At 56.4% G+C, this 19943-nt stretch overlaps 1 protein-coding gene across 1 annotated transcript in view; it reads right to left on the minus strand.

Annotated features, from left to right (window-relative positions):
- CDH4 (cadherin 4) overlaps positions 1 to 19878 on the minus strand; it is a 119693-nt gene extending 99815 nt beyond the window's left edge. The window contains exons 1-2 of the mRNA XM_015567722.1: positions 19646 to 19878; positions 4959 to 5156 (exon numbers count right to left, since the gene is read on the minus strand). Of these exons, the coding sequence (XP_015423208.1) occupies positions 4959 to 5156; positions 19646 to 19819 (372 nt within the window). The 5' untranslated portion in view covers positions 19820 to 19878. The remainder of the gene's footprint in view (positions 1 to 4958; positions 5157 to 19645) is intronic.
- Positions 19879 to 19943: the final 65 nt, after the last annotated feature.

The following is a 19943-nucleotide window of genomic DNA, read 5'->3' on the forward strand; positions in this document are numbered from 1 at the left end:
ACCTGCCACCCGTGCGTGGGCCAACGCTCTAACCAGTGAGCACACTGGCCAGGGCAGGCCAGTGGCCTTCTGCGTGAGAACTAGCCACCCTTGAAGCAGGACAAGGAGTGCCCTCAGAGGGAAAGCCACACAAACACAGACCTCAACCAGGGCTGCTTTCTTCTCAAGGGTGGAGTCCCCACAGTTTTTGTCCCCTAGTGACCACTCTCAAGTAACTGCAAAGTTTTTAACAGTTTCCCTCTGACCCCGAGTTTATAATTATTGTTTTAGGAGTGTTAGTCTGATATACACTATCCCACCATTACCAGAAGCAGAACTTGCAATTCCATTATTGTCAGCAATGGTATAGCTCACCTAGCATGTTTCAGGGTGCTCCTGGAAGGCTGCCTGGTGGAGGTGGCATGGTGCTGTACCATTCATTCATTTATAAAGAATTGATGACACTAATCTGTCCCCTCTGTTGTGCTTGACAGGTGGGCTATCCCTCAAGGAATTTCATGTTTATGGAGAAGACAGACCGATAATCACTGACAAGACAGTTTCAAGAACTCTGCCACCATGGCAGGCGGGGGTCGGGGGGGCAGGGAGGGCAGGGTCCTGAGAAGTGGGGCATTCTCAGAGGAGGTGGGAAGGAGCCAGGCTGGGGTGCCAGGTGCAGTGAGAAAACACTCCAGGTTGGGGGCAGAGCTCACGCACAGGCCTCCAGGTAACCAAGCACAAGATCAAGTCTGGAAGCTGCAAGAAGTCCAGCATGGCTGCAGTTTGGTGTCTGGGGCGGAGTCAGACCATGGAGGCCTGTGTGACAGGCTAAGGAGTTCGATTTTTCTCCTGGGGACAACGGGGAAAGGACGGAAGGGAATGACACGACACACAGAGAGTGTGCTTGGCAAGCCACCTGCCTCCATTGGCAGTGAGCAATGACCATGTCCGTCATTCATGTTGGTTGGGTGTCTTCAGAGTGCCAGCAAGGCGGTTCCCAGGTGGACCCATGGTAAGTGTACTGCCCAGTCACCCAGCAAACATTTGTAGACTCGCACTGAGCGCCATCTCTCGTGTGCAGATGGACATTCATGGAGAGTCTACCTGGGCCACACATGGGACTCACCGTGTCCCTGGGAGGCCCCAGCGCAGCTCACGTCATGGAGCGTTTGCCCCAAAGACCCAGCCCGTATCCGTTCATGCAGAAGGTCAGTACATCCTGCGGCTGGATGTGAAGCAATGTGCACGAAATGGGAGCCACGATTACCGAGGCAACGGTAATCCTGTGTCAGTCCGTCCGCTCACCGGCATTGCTCGTGTGAGGAGCTGCTTTACCAGGGCCCGGCTGTGCCCCCCGAGCTCCTGCTCCAGGAATGCTCTCCCGCTCGTCCTCACCACTGCTGCCTCCACGTTGAGCACCTGTGCCAGGGCTGCTTCCGAGTCCTTTTCCGGGCCTTGCTCCTGGCAGGCCCCCAGGATGGGTCTGCACGACCTCCTGTCTGTTAAAATACCCGCTTCCAGAATTCAAGGACTTGCCTCCCATCCTCTGGGGCAGTTCCCACACTGCCCTGGACAACCTCGCCCGTTAACACAGTCTGAACGCTGCTGATTAGACTCAGCTAGGAAACGCACCGCTTCTTAAAAAGCTTGCTTGATCCTCACCCTGAGTGTTGCCAGGAGGCAAGCCTACGCCGCCTGCGAGAGAAGCCCTGGGTTTCAAAGCCCCGCGTTCGTCCACGTGGGGAGAATCCCAGGGCCAGTGAAGGGGCCGAATTTGGAGTGAGCGCAGAGCTGACGGCCTGGCGGTTCTTGCGGCGCGAACGGACTCCCCCCTCAGAATCTCCGTGCCCGCAGGCGCCTGGCACCTGAGGATGGCCCCGAACTGCCCGTCAGAATGAAGCGCCTTAATGAGCGGATCCCAGCTGCACCTCCCAGTGCTCCTCGCTCCGCTTCCCGCTCCCTCAGCTGGGCCGGGCCACGGCCAGGAAACTCATCAGCCTCCTGAGTAACAGGTGAGAAGCACCCGAAAGGAAACACCTGTCTGCGGGAGAAGACATTAACGCGGGAAAGGCGGGGAGGGAAGCAGAAAGGAGCCTATGAGAGTGTGTGTGTGGGCCGAGTTCTTACATCATAACTTGGAGTCCATTTGGAAAAGACAGATCTTTTACAGAAGCTGTAACGGAAATCCCATTTCCCATTTGCTGAAGATGAAGCGCCGCAGGAGAGCCTGGCGTGGCTGGGCCCTCACTTCGGCCTGAGGGACACCCTGAGGAGACCTCCACAGGAGCAAGAAGTAAGCCTCCACGTGAGGTTTCAGATATCTGGGGTGCTCGTCATAGCAGCCAGCTAGGCCTCACCCACACCCCACCCTGCACTCACAGCCTGTTTGGATGGACATCTGGCCTGGAGGTGGACCTCCCCAAAGGGCTGCTAGCAGATCCTGGGCATCCTCGAGGGGGAGCTCTGTCCACAGTGGCCGTCTCTCCTCTGGCACCTTTTACAGGTCTGTGTATGGAGGGCCCAGAGGAAGCAGGTTCCATGTGTCGGTGCCGGGATCCTCAGCCTGAGAAACCACAAAGCCAGGCCTGCAGGACACTCTGGCACGGCTCACCAGACACCCGCCAAGCATCACACACGTGCCCTCTGGTGTGTGAGCAGATGAGAGTGCTGGGTATTCATTATAAACCCACTCACTCACTCTCACCTTCCTGCTACGGGGCAGGATCTGGTCCCCTGCCTGTGTTTGTAAATAAAGTTTTATTAGCACACAGCCACACCCCTCTGTTTACATGTTGCCTATGGTAGCTTTCACACCTTAAAGACCACAAAGGCAGCCGGCAAAGCCTCAACTACTTACTCTCTGCCTTTTACTGAAAATGTTCCCCCTGAGTCAGACCAACCTGTTTCCACCGGAGGTGACCTTTACCAAGGACAAGCACAAACCTTTAACTAGAACCGAATCACAATGGAAGGCTCACTCCCTTCCCAGTCTGTTCAATCCTGACAACATTTGGGCTAAGCTTCAGGCCCTGCGTATCTATTTTTGTTGTTGTTGTTAATCCTCACCTGAGGATAATTTTCTGAGAGAGAGAGAGAAACATTGATGTGAGACTCATTGATTGGTTGCCTCCATACACTCCCTGACCAGGGCTGGGGATGGAACCTACAAGCCAAGTATGTGCCCTTGACCAGGAACTGAACCCCAGCCCCTTCCTTCAGTGCAGGCCACGCTCTATCCACTGAGCCACACGGCAGGGCGGGTCCTGCTGTGGACGCTTCAGGGTCGCCGCCCCTTCGAACACAGGCAGGCGGCTCTGGGCTGCGGTGGGAAGCGAGCAGCGAGCAGCCGGCATGCGCGCTTGCCCTGCCTGTGGCTGCTTCGCAGCTACGCCGGCTTCCCAGTGGTCGCCTACCAGGAAGTCTCCTTGTAGCATAAGTTTATATTAACAAGCAATCACTAGAGAAAAATTTTCACTAAATGACAAGTGATTATCAGATGCGGCGAGGGCCTGGAGGGTGGAGGGACATGAACGTGGGGACACAGCCCTATTGCAGTGGCTGGGGTTGGCAGGTGGGCCTGGAAGGCGGGAGTCCGGGGAAACTGCCCAGGTTGGTGTTTCGATGGCCGAGTGCTTCGCCACGTCCTTACCTCCATTCCACAGCGACATCCCCAGTCGGGCCACTCTGGGGCGGCGAAGGCCCGGGAGCCCCTCTCCCCACCTGGGGGCAGGCAAGGAGGGCCGGCTTTGTGCTGTGAGCTGGGAAACTCCTGTGTCACCGACTACCGCTCACACTCTCACACCGGGTGGGGTTTCCCCACTAAGCTGTTCTCTGACACCAGCTGGTGTCCTGCAGTTCAACTCACTCCTGCCCGGACCTACCCAGTGACAGCGCCACCCCTCCCCGCCCCACTCCGGCCCGTGAAAGGCTCAGGCCCGCAGGGCTGCCCACTGCGATGCCCACCCCCCGGCCAGGCTGTCACCGCGGCTGACCTGTGGCTGTTTACCAATCGGAGGGTCCAATGACCCTTTCTTGCATCGTTTAATTGGCCACAGCAGCTCAGAGAATTTAGGGAAACAGTTCACTCACTAGACTGCCAGTTAATCACAGAGGATATAACTGGCGACAGGCCGGTGCGAGAGATACGCAGGGCAAGGTGTGGAGAAGGGTGTGGAGGCTCCATGCCCTCCCCGGAGCACACTGCCCCCACGCCCACGTGGCCACCACCCTGGAAGCCCTCCGAGCCAGGGCCTGTGGGTTGTGGGGGGCCTCACTATGCAGCCGGAATGGATTCAGTCATTGGCTATGAACCCCCCACCAACTCGGAATCACAGTCCAGACTCAAGTCTTGTGACTTTTCAGCAAGATCATCATACAGTCACGCCACCGCTCAGCAATTTCGTCATTGTTTGAAGGCGTGTGAACGATCAGGCCAAAGGCAGGTGTCAGAGGCCAAGGGCCTGAACCAAAGCCCGCCTCGCCTCCTCCCACTCTTGGGCGCAGTCACGTGACAGTAACTGCGAGAGGGGGACCCAGGGGACCCAACTCACGCAGCCCATCTGCCCTGGACAACTGGATGCCCCCTGGGTTGTCATTCGTGTAACTCACTGAAAAGGCGACATCTCAACCTTAGATACAAAGGCAAACCCCTCCCGCCACCAGGAGCAAGCCCATCAGACCTGATGGGCAAGATCCGCAGAGCAGAGGCTGGGAAGCCTAGACCTTCCCCACGCAGGGGCCCCCAACACAGGAGGGCTCCCCACGCAGGAGGGGATCCCCACACAGGAGGGGCTCTCCATACAACGGGGTCTGCATGTATGGGGGCTCCCCACACAGGAAGTGTTCCCCCCGCAGGAGGGGCTCCCCACGCAGGAGGGGGTCTGCATGCATGGGGGCTCCCCACGCAGGAGGGCTCCCAACTCAGGGGCACCCACCCCATGCAGGAGAGGGTCCCCATGCAGGAGGGGGTCTGCACTTACCCGCACGAGCTGCTGCGGGAAGGGCCCGCGAGAATTCTCCGGCACGTTGATGGGTGGGATGACCCAGTCCCGCTTCTGCCTCCGCAGGCCCAGGCCACTGGAAGGTGGATGCTGGGGCCACGGCAGTAGCATGTCGCTGGGAGGCGGGGTGAGGTCCAGGGCTGGAGTCTTCTTTCCTTTCTGAGGCATCTGCGGCATCTTCAGGGGTCGGGTGGGGAGGGGGAGAGAAGAGCCACCACGTGGTTAAGTTCTGCTCTGAGGAGAAGGCGTCAATTAGAGAAGCCGAACTTTCCTGATCGACAGGGAAAGCCGGGATGATGTTGTGAGGAGGGGCTGTGTCAGGGAAAACACCAAACAAGACGGGGGGGCGGGGGGACCACAAAAAATAAGAAAATGCAGTTAGCTAACCAATAGAGTGGACCGAGCTTTTAAATCCCGAGTGGAAAACAATCACAAAGGGACAAATACATTTTAGTTTAAAAACTCCTGGCTAGGAAACAGGTCCTAAAAGCAACTGCTGGACTAGGAGCAAAGGGTTAACAGCCTTGCTATACAAACAGCACTTAGAAACCAATAAACATTTTGAATCTTTTTTATAACAGGAAAAGGACATGAATAGAAACTTAATAGCAAAAATAAAAGGACCAATAAATTTCTAAAACCGCCCATGGTTCCTAGTAATCAAACAAAGCAAAACAATGTGTCCTTTCACCTCCCAGACCGAGTGGGCGCTCTGCAGGGAGAGGTGTGCTGTGCATGAGCTGCAGAGAGAGGGCCGAGGGCGCGGGGCTGGGCGGGGAGCAGACCTGGGGTCTCACACATATGTGCACGCAAGGGTTCACGTGACACTGGCTAAGTCCCTTCATCTCGCCAAACTCCAGCCACTTCTTTTTTTGTTTTAAATATTTTTTTATTGATTCAGAGAGGAAGGGAGAGGGAAAGATAGAAACACCAATGGCAAGAGAAAATCATTGAGTAGCTGCCTCCTCACGCCCCTGGGGATTGAGCCCACAACCCGGGCATGTGCCCTTGATCAGAATCGAACCTGGGATTCAGTTCACAGGCCGACACTCTGTCCATTGAGCCAAACGGGCCAGGGCCAAGTCTTATTTTTCAAAGGATCCAGAAGAGATGGGACAGAAACGCACCCAGAGGCCACCTGTGTTCTCTGGTCACCAGCGGGTTTCATTTTACTTTATTCCTTCTATATTCCTGTGTATCTGAACGCTATCACACGCACGGCTTTCTATAATTAAAGGAGCCAGCAGAGCTTCATGTGTGCACGGGGCACTTACACACCTGTCACCTCTGTGTTTGCTCTCAAGGTGCCCCATATGGCGCCTCCGCCCGGTGTTCCTGGTTGTTCACTTCATGCTGAGTCTCGGGCCCTGAGCACGAGAATTCACCCGGCAAGGCTGACCTGGGCCAGGACAGCCAAGGCAGGGGGACAAAACTGGCTGGAGGCGTCTGAGCAATCCTGGCTGGTCCCCCTCCCCGCAACTGAGCTCAAGGCCCCTCGAGGCTCCTGGCTGGTCTTAGCATCGTCCTCTGTGGACAGAGAAACTTCCCACTCTGTTTTGCCAAAAAGCTGCATAGCAGTAAGGTAAACATGCACACAAAACTGCCTTGTTAATGCCAACAAAACAACAAACAAAAAAAAAACTTCTATACGCCCAGATACCCAAACTTAAAGCTACTCCAAGGGAAAGCCCATCTGGCCAACCACACTCCCGAGAGAGACCCGCTGGGACGTCCCGTCGGTCCCTGCGTCTCACTGTGTTCCGCTCCCAAATTCAAGAGTTTGTCCCAATCAGAGCCGGGGCTTTCCCAGGTCACTGTCCTCCTTCCTCAGCAAGGAGCCCCGGAGGCACGTGTGCCCTGTGGCCCTGCTCCCGCGGGCTGGGACACTGCACCCACTGCTGGACGCTGCCTTGGGACCGCCTGCCGTGAGGAGCAGGGTGGGTCGTCTCCAGAACTGCGTTTAGGACACTCCTGCCCACATGCTCTCCCGGCATCCAGGGCACAGCTGCTTTCCACGCCACAGGGGCTGAGCGTTCCGCCGTTTCCACCCAAATCCGCCCCATCGCTAATTTGGTGGAGGCACCCCACTTTACTAGGGACCCAGCAGGGGACTTCAGAGGCGCCAAGGAACACCCGAGGGTACGCTCATTAGGGAGAGGCAGGATTTGAACCCTGGGAGTCAGACTGCAAGGCCAGAGCACCAGGCGGGGAGTGACCCTCCTCTGCTGGAGGCTCGTGCCTGTGAGGTGGCACCCCTTTCCCAGTCCTGGCCTAGGTGGCTGTGCAGAAACCAGGGTCCCCACTGAAGACGTGGTGCTAAACCCCAGGCTGTGGAGGGAGCACTCCGAGGTCCCGGGGAGTCAGCTTCAGGAGCTCATTAGAAATGACAGGCTCAGGTGCCACCTGGATCTGCTGCCTCTGGGGTGGGCGCGGAATCTGTGTTTAGGGGGCCCTCCAGGCGCCACGTGCTCCACAAACTCACAGCCTTGCCTGGGACTCCTCCGCCATCCCCAGGTCCCTGCTCAGAAGGGGCCGGGCGGGGTCTGCTCTTGAGCATGTCCGCACAGGGCAGCAGGCGGACTCCGCCCAACCCACCTCGTGCACTATGCCCCAGGAGCCCCCGCCACAAGCATAGCCTCTGGGGGGCTGTCTGTGTGCCCCCACACCCCGCATGACGGTAGGAGAGTGTGCCACGCCGGCACAGCCAAGGGTGATCCCGAGGGGGTGGGGGTGGGGTGAAAGGATTAAGGAAAGACAGACAAGAGAATAATAGCTGGGTCTAGGTGGGACGCTGCCTCCCCGATGAGGAGACGACAGCACCCACCAGCCGTGTCTTTATTTTATAACAGATGCCACAAGGCAAAGTAGGGGCGTGATCATGTTGTTTACAACATTCTCGTGAGTTCCAACCTCACTCAACTACATGCACCCGAACTCTATCACAAGGCACGTGGGGCTACGTGTTCCGACCATAGGTTCAAGCTTACAACCACAGCCGCTGGCTATGATTGTGCTGGGAGAGCCCTGCCCTCCAGCTGGGACTTGCACGTGGCAATGAGAGGACCCTGTCCTTTCATTAGTCGGAGGCTTGAACCTGGCCAAAACACCGTAACCGCGCCCCACAGGAGAGCACAGGTCTGCCTCAGCGGGGCGCTTGGGCCCCAGCAGATGCTCACTTGAGCCTTCTGAGTAACAGACACAGAATGTTAAAGGGCTTCAAAGAGCCATTGAAAAGCCCAGACGCCCTGCTTTATCTTCATTTGCTCAGGAAGAGCTGGCCCGGCATTAATTTCCCTAGTGCTGTTTAAATAAATTGCCTGTATTTGCAATGAGACAAATGTAATAACAAATCTGGGGAAAATCAGCGCCAGCCCTGCGCCCGCTTCAGCCAGCAGGACGTTCCCACCTCTCCGGGAGGCCCAAGGTGACGGGCAGGGACTTGGATGGGGCGAGTGTGTCCTGGACACCTGTGACCCGGCCCTCTTGGAGCATGGCATGTAGCACTGCCCGGCTGAGCCCCCAAGTTCATGGGCCAGCTTCATGATGCCCCCAAATCCCATCATTCACCACCCTCATCTCCCCGGCCCAAACCTGAACTCCAAGTGACCTGTCCTCCGTCTCCACCTGCTGGCCCCTTATCCCGCACCCCATTTTCCTGAGCTCCCTTCCCAGGCCCCCGCCTGCGCCCGCCTGGCCCCTCGTCGGGGACTGCTGTCTGACTGTGAGTGTAACTGGCTATGACTCCCAGGTGAGGCCTTCAGGGACTCACCGCTATCACCTAGAGGTGGGCCACCTCCTCCCAGCGTCCCTTGCAAGTGAAAGATGAATAATGCATGAGTGACCTGGAGCAGGCTTTAAATTATCGCCTTAAATAAACAGGAAAAGAAAGTGCCTGGGAGGAGGGCGGTCACGCACCTCCTCCAGTCACCATGCAAAGGTATAATGCAGAGGTCCTCAAACTTTTTAAACAGGGGGCCAGGCCACTGTCCCTCAGACATTCCACACATGCGCACTGCGGGCCCGGGACAAGTCGGCTGCTAAGCAGGACAGACAGGCAGTGGCGGCAAAAACACCCAGTGGGCCGGATAAATGGTTTCGGCGGGCCGCATGTGGCCTGCGGGCCGTAGTTAGAGGATCCCTGGTATAATGTATCCTCTCTATCCAACTGCACAGATCGGGAACACAGGGTTATGAAGAGCCAGGTGTGTGCGTGGGCTGCGAGCCAGCGGGCCGGCCCCTAACATACTTGGGGGTCACTGCACGGGGGGTGTAATAACCCAGGGTTGGCCTTCGGGGCAGGAGCCCTGGTGCCTCCCCGGGCCCCCCGCCATGAAGGCTGAGGTGGGTGTGGGCTGGATGGCAGGTGAGTGAGCGATGTTTGAGTTTCAAGGCGACAGGAATCGCAAGGGCCACACAGTCTTGATCCAACAAATTAGGCTCCCCCGGTGGGCCAGGGGTCCGCATGGTGGACGTGCCCGGGAGATGGAGCAGCCACGTGGGGGCTCCACGGTGCTGCAGGAGCATCTCTGAGATGCAGGGACACTAGAGCAAGGGCTGGGCCGGGCCAGCCGCAGAAGCAGCGGGCGGGAGGGAGCGCGGGAGAGCTGGGCGGCCGGGACTGGGCACCTGTGTAGGGAGCAAGGCTCCCGTTCTCCGAGAAGGTAGCGCAGTAGAAGCTGCTCCAAAGCCAGCCGCATGTGGCAACATTCTAAGGATACCCAGCAGCTCACCCTTTGAAGACAGTGTCCCAGATGACAGCCTGCTGTCCCCACAGGCCTTCCCACCTGTCGGGTCCTGGGCGGGCCTGCTCGACGCTTCCTGAGCACCGTAAATTCTCCCATTTGAGAAAACGGCATGGACACAAGCCCACCTGATTCGATAATGTAATTAATGGAAAATGTCCGTTAGGTTTCCATGGGACACTCCCACTCAGCACGGTGAACACTGATATCTTTGAGGCCTCTCCTCAATCAAGGGCTCCAGGGGGGCCCTGCCCCAGACGTAATCTCCAGCTTCCCTGACCCAGGACAGCAATTCCTCTGGCTGGCAGTGCCGCTGGGCAGACCCCTAATGCTGAGACTGGCTTCTTTGGAGGGGCCTATGTTGCAATTTGTACAAGCAGAGCACTAGGGGGTGGGGAACTCCCCGACTTTTCCTGCACTCCCGGTCTATCTCGCCACAGTCTGCACGACCCTTGTGTGTGGCTGAGGGGTGGATCCGTGCTGCCCAGGATGGAAGGTTCGGGAGGCCGGCGAGGAGGCCGCGACCAGCCCTCCCTCGTTCCAGGACGCATACAGCAGTCTCCACCCAGCCTGTGGGCCCTTCCTTCCTTTTGACGAACTGCATCCAGCCTTCCACCTGTCACACCCAGACCCACCGACACGGGCTCGTCAGGCGGCTCTGATGTTTGGAAAGGGCCCAGGCCCCGATGCAAACACCACGTCTCAGGGCCCTGGAGTCCCGAGGTGGCTCAGCTCCTAGGGGCTGTCCGCAGGATGAAACGTGGGAACCCGCACTGCTTCTGTCCTATGAACGGACACGACTCACCGTAGGACTGGGCGGGGGAGCGTGCCCAGATGCCAGTGCCATTTCCACTCTTCTGTCTCCCACTCGGCCGTCCTCCCGTTTTCTGCTTCCTCATAGCTTTGGGGTAAACATGCTTTAATAAAGGAAACAGCGTGTCCTCCCCGCGCCCCCCCCCCCAAATGTCAAACCTGCTGCTGTCAGTGACAATAACTCAATTTCTTAAAAAGAAAAAAAAGGCACTATAATCTATGCAGCTGGTTCTCCTTCCCTTCAATGTATGTTTCAGAAGCGGCACAGTTTGCTCACCTGCAAACACGTATATTTAAAATACTTAGCCAGGGCACTGAACGCAACCTTGCGGCTGGTTTCCATGGTAGCTAAGGACAGACAGAATGAAATGGTGCGTAACTAACAGAGAACAAAAGGACAGAGACATTGCCACTCTTTACAAGCAGATGCCGTGAGCCATTTAAATAACACGGGTGTGCCTGCGGCGCTGAGGAGGCACGTAGCTGAGTGTGCTCTTCAGTCCATGACACCAGGGGGCTGAACGCGTGGTTCCCCACAAGCTCCACGCTAGTCCTCATTTCCTGTCTCTTCTAAGGCGGGGTCCTTCTGGAAAGTCCCACAGACACCAGAGAGAGGTTTCCTGAGCGGCCAGCACGAGCGCTTCCGCATCATCCACTGGAACGGAAAGCCTCAGAGCTGTCTGCACCCGTCCCTCCTGTGTCCCTGGCTCACCCACGTGAGGTGGGGCTGGCCCACCCGCGCTTACACCTGGGGATGGGGCGCCCAGGGCCAGGGTCCCCTCTGCCCCTTGGCTGAAAGGGTGGGCGTGGCATGTGGGCTGTGGCTCTGAGGGTGTATGCCTGTATATGTGTATGCCCATGTGCATGAACATATATGTATGTGCACATATGTATGCATGCATGTGCATGCGTGTGTATGTGCATGTGTGTATGTAACTACCATGTGGCTGGCCTTGTTCCCCCATTCTCACCTCCCCATTGTACCAAGACCCCCAGTATCTGGGCTGCCCCTCACCTGACTGTAGACTAGGGTCTAGCCCTTGGCACAGCTGACTTTGGGCCAGATCACTGTCTGGGGGCTTCCTGGGCACTGTGGGGTGTGGAGCAGCACCCCTTGCGCCCCCCTGCGGGGACAGCCCAGATGTCTTCCCATGCCCTGGTTGAGGACTTGCTCTAGAGAATCAAGAAATCATGTTTAGTGAGAACTATCTGAAATGAAACCACCTTTCAGTTTACAGGGAAAAATACAATCACAGTAAAATTTTAAATTAGTAAGTTAAGCCAAAATGTGTCACTTTCCCCAGAGTTGTTAATGGTGGAAATGAATGGAGTGGTTCACGTTGGTGTCAGTTCCATCTGCTCGGATGATTCTGGAAGGCCACGGCCCGGACAAGGGAAGGGTTTGACTGAGGCCTAACCAGACAAAACCAGGTCCAGGCAGTGGCTCCCCTGCACCCCCCCACTGTCATCCTCGGGAGCTTCCCTGCCTACACGCCCTTTCTTGCCCCCTTGCTCCCCACACTGCCCTGGGCCCAGCAAGTCACCTGTGAGGGCTCGTTTGTCCTGTCCTGTCCTGTCCCAGGAGGTCTCACTGAGACAGGGCTGGGCAGTGTCCTCCACGGGGACCGGCCGGGAAAGGCGGCTGAGGACACGATGCCGCTGCCGCTCCTCAGCCTGGCTGTGCCCTGGCCCAGCTGCAGGCGCCGCCCTGTGCGGCCATTTGTTGCCTGGAGCACCGCCTAAGTGTGACCTCCACCCTGTGACTCCTGCCTGCCCAGAGAGCACAGTCCCCAGCAGCTGAGGTGCGTGGGCCGGGGCTGCCGTCGGAAAAGCCAGGGCAAAGGAGACTCTTGTCCGATGAGAACAGTCACTCCCGCCTTCACCCCTACGAAGAGTTAAAGGTGGCGATTATTTTGGGGAGCCCTGTTCGTCTGTTGAATACCCACCTTGGGGTGGGGCACTGACAGGGCTGTGGGCTCTGCCGGCCGCTGTGCAGGTCTGTGCTGTGGAGGAATGTACAGAGCACATGGGGACAGGGGTCTCACCCCCACGACCGTCAAGCAGGTCTGCAGCAGCCTCACGCGTGGCGCTGTCTGAGGGGAGGGGCTGACACTCATCAAAGCAGCCAGCATCGTCCTGGGAACGGGAGGGCGGACGCCTGGCCCATGACACTGCTGCCGCAGAGTCGCTGTTTCTCAGCGCACGGGCAGGGCCATCTCTGGGAAAGGACAGAAGGACCAGCTCGCTGCTTCCGGGCGGCACCCAGCGACCTCAGGTGCTTCCCCAAGGTGACACCTGGCATGCAAGCCCCAGGTGGCCCCTTGGAGAAAGTTCTGGACCCGTGTGTCAGGGTTCAGGCCGCACACCAGCCCTCTGGCGCTCACGGGGACACAGGCCACGTGGGGATCCGCACGGGGCGGGCCTGACCTCTGGCGCCTCATCTCTCGGGGGGGACACAGGAATGGTTCTCAACCAGGTCCTCCCTTCCACTGTTTTATAAATAACCTGGGCCCATGGAGACACACTCATGGGGATGGAGGGGTGACAACTGTGGGGATGGGGCAGGTGAGACCATGGGGATGGAGGGTCACAGGCCATGGGACACGGGGCTAAAGAATCGGGGCTCAGCAAGCCTGGTTCTCACTGTTCTGGAGACCCGAGCGGCCAAACGAAGAGGCCTTGAGGGCGTCTGGGGCGCTGGGTGGGACCCAGGTCGGGACTCATCCTGCCTTCAGGGTAAGGGGGCACCTGCACTCCCGGGGGTTGAGTCTCCATCTCGGCAGGAAGACACAGATCCCACCCCTGGTGTGAGTGTCCGGGGCCCACTGCCCCCCACCGCAGACTGGGCGCTTCAACAGCAGACGTTCCCCCTCAGCTCCGAGGGCTGGAAGTCTGGGGTCCGGGCGGGCGGGCAGGTTCCTCCGGAGGAAGGGGAGGCCTCTCCAGGCCCCTCTGGAGGTGCCGTGGTGGCCTGTCACCGCCGGGGCCCTTGGCCTGCAGAAGCACCGCCTGACCTCTGTCACATAGTGCTCCCCTCTGCGTGCCCGTCATAGGGCGCCAGGCAGGTGAGGTCGGGCCCCTGAAGGCCTCACTTCACTATGACGTTTGCTCACCCTGCAGACACACAGACCCGTTCTCTGGGCCTGTAGGTGAGGGCTCCGACATGAGTTTCAGGGGGACACACTCAGCCCACATGCCTGGGGGGCAGAGGCCCGAGGGGAGAACGCGGTCGGCCGTGGGCAGTCTGACACGGGTGTCGCTGGGCTGAGTCGCTTTCATAAACGCTAACGCAGCTGTAAGACCCAATATTAGCTTCATAAACAACGGTTTCTTCTTTGCAAACTATACCCATAGGCCCCATTGCCCTTCCGAGTGCCACTGCGCCCGAGCTGACAAGGGGGGGCCGTTTCTCAGCGAGTACTGTGGCCGGGCTACCGCTCGGATCCCCGAGGCGCTCAGCACTCCCGAGGGAAGCACGTGACCGCATTTGCATTTTCTAATTGAATTGCTATCGGCTTTCCTGCAAGACTACACACACCAAGCGTTCTCCCCACCCAGGGCGCTTTGCCTGCCGATCGCCCGCCTGTCAGCAGTTGCTAGGAGCAGAGAGGATGGGGAGGAGAAGCGCTGCCAAATCTGTGCGGCTCATCTGAGTGTAAACCTGCCGGCCTGCCCAGCTCCACCCGGGGCCACTGAGCAACAGGCTCGGAGGAGCCTGGACCTTCGAGGATGAAAGGCCCCGCCAGGGCGTCGCTTCCAGGCTCCCTTCCTAAGAGCGGCCCCAGACTTCCAACACTGCACACTGCTCCCTTAAAGGAGGCCCTGTTCTAGAATCTTCTGCTGACAGAAACCTTGCTCACTGTGTCCTGTCTGAACTCCTCACCTTGTTCAATCCCAGCCAGGGATCTGGACACTGAAAACAGTGTTAAAATTGTGAATTACAAACTACCTGCATTCAAGTGCTTGAAACATCAGTGAGCAGTTCAATGATCACAGAATGAACACCTGCCCCCAAGCCCTGCCTCATGTTCTCTGGCCCCACCCAGCCCCTCCTCCCGCCTCCCACAGGCGACCTCTGTCCCGACTGTCACACACGGGGACCCACTTGTGTGCAGTCACACAGTGTGCGTGTCCTGCCTGGCGTCTGCCTTCTCCCCTCATGTGTGTCGAGGACACTCCCTCATATTGCTACTGCTTGGGACGGGGATTGGACCCCGAACCTGGGGTCTGCGTGGTAGGACCCCCAGCTGTGTCTGAAGCTGGAGAGCAGCTCAGGCAGAGAGCTCTTCCCTCCGGTGTCGGATGTGCTGTGAGTAGAGGAAGTGGTTTCCTTTTACTTGAGTACACGTATGTTCAACTGAGTGAGCACGCCGCATCAGGGTCTAAAGACATTGCACCAAAATACACCCCCACGTGAGTGCAGGAAAATGCCAACGGCACCCGTCCTCACCCATATGGGTGCTATCACTCTCGGTGTGGAGCCCGGGTCGGCCTTGCCTCGCGAGGCTGATGCGGCCACACTGGCCGAGCCTGGCTCTCCTCCTTCACCCGGTGACTGACATCCTCTGTGCACTCGGATGTGCGTCCTTAGTTGTCAGGTGTCAGAAATACCCTCTCCCAGCCCCAGGCTCAACATTTCACTTTCTTAAGAGGCTGCTTTGGTGAGCAGAGGTGTGAGAAGGCGGCCCCACGACATCCTCCTCACATGCTCTGCCAGTCGTCTCGCCTTGTCTAGCTCACGTAGATTCACAGTCCACGGGGAGCTGGTGGCGGGGTGTGCGTGGGAGGCGCCGTGGGCCCAGCGTCAGTATTGAAAGAAAGACAGTCCTCCCACCCTATTCAAAGTAGGGCTTGGCAAACGTTTTGTTAAAGGGCCAGAGAGTTAAAGATTTTAGGCATTGGGGACCAAGGAGCAAAACCAAGGCTATTAATACAACACTTTTACAACCACATAAATCGTAGGAACCATTCTTAGCCTGGCTGGCTGACCTCTGGTACTCCTACAAAAGCCAAGGGTCTTCAGCATGTGTGTGTGACAGAATTCGCCACTTTGGGCTTGCTCTTCTGTTCCATTTGTCCATCTGACCCTCTTTGCGCCCAAACCATACCATTTTAGCTCTAACAGTTCAGAGGTTCTGCCACAGGGGGCAACGCTGCAATCGATGACTGGAGATTGCATTGGCTGCATATGGGGTGGTGTGGGTGCTCCTGGCCTCCAGGGGGTGGAGGCCAGGGTTGCTGGCAACACCCTACAGTGCAGGGCAGTCCCAAATGCCAACAGCGTGAGGCTGAGAAGCTTGGCAGGGTCTACTACTGTGTCTTGATGCCCAAGTCCCGTGTTCCTGTTATTCTAGGCCATTCTTGGCCTTTGCATTCCCTTTAAAAAAATGTAAAGTCAGCTTGTTAACCTCCTACGAACAAGCAAAAACCATGCTGGGAGTGTGCTGAGTCGGCAGAAACCTTTGGGTAGAACCAGCATTCCCACAACACGAAACTTGCTGAGTAGCACACCCCTCTCTTTTAAAGGGTTCTTTAATTGTTCTCAATAATATGGAAGGGTCTTGAACAGTTTTGTTAGGTTTACTTCTAGTTACATGACCATTTCTATACTTTCGTAATTCATATCTGGCTCAAATTTCATTTTCTGATGATTTATTCCAGTCTGTAGAGGGAGGATGGCTTTTCCATCCTTGCTACCCTCTCTCATTGACTGCAGCGTGCTACCTACAGGTTCTTCCAGATCTTCAGTCACATCATATCAGCTACAAATGTCAGTTCTATTTATTTTGATCTCCTTTTCTTGCCTAACCTTGGCTTGAACCCCCAGCATGTGATGTAGGAATGACCCTGTCCTCTTTCCAATATCAAGGAAGGCTTTGGCTATTCCAAAAGTAGACTGGAGGTTTGCTCTCTGCTTTTCGTAGACACCCTTTACAGCATTAAGGACAGTCCTTTCTTTCTCTAATTGGCTGAATATTTCATCCTGAATGAAGGTGAAATTTTACAATCACTATGCACTTTACTCTGTATTGAATTACATGGACTAACTTCCACATGTTAAACAACCTTGCATTCTTGGACACACTGGTGTGGCTGTGGCTTATGTTATGTATACATGGCTGGATTCGTTTGTTAATATTTTGTTTAGGTATTTTTTTTTCCCATCTACTTGTGAGCAGGCTGGCCTATAATGACCTCCCTGCTGTTCTTTCAAGGTTTTGGCTGGTTCTGGACACAGCTCTTGCTGGCTCTGAGGAGAGCTCGTGGTGGTTTGGACATGGTGCTTGCTTGTTTGGGGAATGACTCCTCTTGCTCGGCTCTCTGGACAATGTGTACAGGATTAATTTCAATTGCTCTTTAAGGCTTAGGTAGGATTTACCAGTGGAGCCATGATGGTGTGGGCATTTCTTTATGATAAGGATTTTAATTTAAATTTTGTTTGGAATAATAAACAGTGCAGATTTCCTTCTCATGCTAGTTTTGGTGACCTATATATTTCTAGAATGTTATCCGTTTCATGTGTGTTTTCAAAAGGTTGGCACAGATCATACATAATATCCTCAAATGCTCTTTATAGTTTATGACATTGGTCACAGTGCCCTCTTTTCATTCCTGATTAGGATAATTTGCAATTTCTTTTTTCTTATACAACCCGATTGGGTTAGTAGTTTATTTTATTGTAATCCTCGCTTGAAGATATGCTTTTATTGTTTGCTTTTTTTTAAGAGAGAGAGGAAGGGAGAGAGAAACATCGACGTGAGAGAGAAACATTGATCGGTTATATGTGCCCTGACTGGAACTCAAACACTCAATCTGGGCAGGTGCCCTGATTGGGGATTGAACCTGTAACCTTTTGGTGTACGGGACAATGCTCCAAGCAACTGAGCCACCGGCCAGGGCTTGGCTTAGCAGTTTATAGAGCCAGGTTTTGTCTGTTGATTCTGTCTATATATTCTCTCCTCTTGGTTTTTCTGTTTCCTTCTTTCTACTTTGTGTTTCATTTCCTGTTCTTTTCATAATTTCTTGACATCAATGTTTAGATATGATTTTCTGCCTTGTCAGCCAGTAAGTTGGAGAAGCCCTGGTTCAAACCCACAGCCAGGCAGGCAGGCCCCTCCATAATGGGGCTTCGCTGCACTAACATCCACTTTTCTTTTTTTAAAAAAAATATATTTTATTGATTTTTAACAGAGAGGAAGGGAGAGAGATAAAGAATTAGAAACATCGATGAGAGAGAAACATCGATCAGCGGCCTCCTGCACATCTCCCACTGGGGAAGTGCCCACAACCCAGGTACATGCCCTTGACCGGAATTGAACCCGGGACCCTTCAGTACGCAGGCCGACGCTCTATCCACTGAGCCAAACTGGTTTCGGCTAACATCCACTTTTCACTCCTCTCTAGAATATCGCTTCTCCCATGTAGCAAAGGGGCTGCAGTCACACGGCTCAGTTTCTCTGTCTGCAGTGCCCACTGTGGACACGTGAGGGTTAGGAGAGACGATGCCACATAGAGCAGGGTCTGTGTGACATCCGGAAGTCAGGCCAGGCTGCTTTGGGTTCGGAGTTAAAGGAAAAAGGAAGCCATGCAGGTGACGAGACTGGGACCAGGCCCGGTCGGTGGGCTGCAGACTGCCCGCTGTCTCTTGTCACAGTTCACACACGTGGGTGTGCAGCCCCACAGATGCTCCGAGCCTGGGGCACGGATTCCGTGTCCTGTTCTGCCAGACGAGCCTGGGCTGGCGGTGCACTCCTACGGGGACTAATCGCATCCACCTTCCACGGAGGACCAGGGGCTGACCGCATCAGTCTCTCATTAACATGCCTAACAAGGGGCATGTTCTCAATTAGTGCCTTTTATCTGAGGCTTAAAGGAGCCTGCTCTTTGCTCAGGAGGCACACGGGGTCTGCACCAGAGTCAGGGATGGCAGCTTACTACCGCTCTCCTGTCCTTCAGCCCCTGTCCCCGCCCCCCGCAGGGAGGGCCCTGCATGGGACAGTGTCCCCGGGGCTGCCCCGGGGCTGGCCTTGCTCACTGCCTTTTCTTCAGGACACGGCTTGTGATAACCACTCAGGAGAGAGGAAAACCATCGGACCTGGTTTTCGTCACCACAGGTCGAGGCCCTTGCCTTGGGGACACCTGGTTCAAGGCGCTCGAGGTGTCCCTCCCCGTGGGGTCAGCTCACCAATGAGAACGCTGCCACCTGAGTCACAACGTTCTCTTTTGCAACCACCTCTAAAAACAAGACGCAGACCCCATTTTCCTAAAGTGGGTTCCCTGGAACCCCTCTCTTGCCAAAAATTCCATGAAAAGGGTTCCGTGGCCAAGAGATTTGGGGAAACTTGCAGACTGTCCCAGTGAGGTCCAGACAACAGGTTTGCATAAGGTTTTGGGCAAGTCGATAGAAAGGATGCTGGTCAGTGTGGTTTAACCCTTTACTGCCCACGGGCCCTCTTCTGAAGGAGCTGTGAACGCCACCAAGGTCGCCTTGCACTGCTTCACCCGGGTGCTCCTTTGCTAACGAGCCACACATGCAGTCCCGATGACACGCACCGCACAGGCCTCTCGTGGGCTGTCAGGGGCCTCACGTACTTTCTCCCCCACCAGCTGTCCCTGGGGCAGGAGGCCAGGAGCAGCAGGGCTGGGACTTCCCTGCTGGCCCCGCAGCCCCCACACCCAAGGCCGATGCAGCAGCCGAACATGGGACCAGCGGTAAAGGACTAAGCCCTGGCTCCCTTGGACACGTGAACCCTAACATTGAGGATTTGGGGGGCTGGCCATGGGTTGCTAGGCAATGTAGCAATGAGAGAGGCCTTTTAGGAACAGGGGAGGGTGAATTCACCCCACTCCCATCTACAGAGACAGGCCCTGCAGGCACGTTGGGGGAAGTGAAGTCAGAGGGAGGGTGGTGAATGTCGCTCCATCTTTTCCTCCGTCTCCTCCCTGCCTCCCTCCCTGTCTTCTCCCTCCTTCTGCCCCCCCCCACCCCTTCTTCTGAGGCCCCTCCTGCTGACCCAGCCACCGGGGTGGCCTGTCTTCCGGGGCCTTTGCAGGGTACAGGGGCCTGAGGAGGAAAGGCATGCACCATGCTGCCGCGGCGGCCCACCTTACCTTGTGTCCAGAGCGGGGGGACGAGGTCTGGGCCACCAGCAGCCGCACCAGGGCGTCCCATCGCTGCGCCATCTGGCGGTCCCACGCGGTCACAGTGAAGGCCACCTCCTCAGCGGGGATCCACAGTTCCCGGGCGGCGAAGATCGTCCCGTCTGCCCCGACTCTGAAGTCCATGCTGCTGGTCTCATACTGCGTCCCCTCGGTCCCCAGACAGTTGCTGAACTTGACTGCAAGAGGAGGGAGAGGGGGTCAGGACGCGGGGGTGTGGGCAGTGGGCGAGGGGAAAGGCAGGCGTGGC

This window comes from Myotis davidii, unplaced genomic scaffold, assembly GCF_000327345.1.
Source record: "Myotis davidii unplaced genomic scaffold, ASM32734v1 scaffold244, whole genome shotgun sequence".
NCBI classification, from domain to species: Eukaryota; Metazoa; Chordata; class Mammalia; order Chiroptera; family Vespertilionidae; genus Myotis; species Myotis davidii.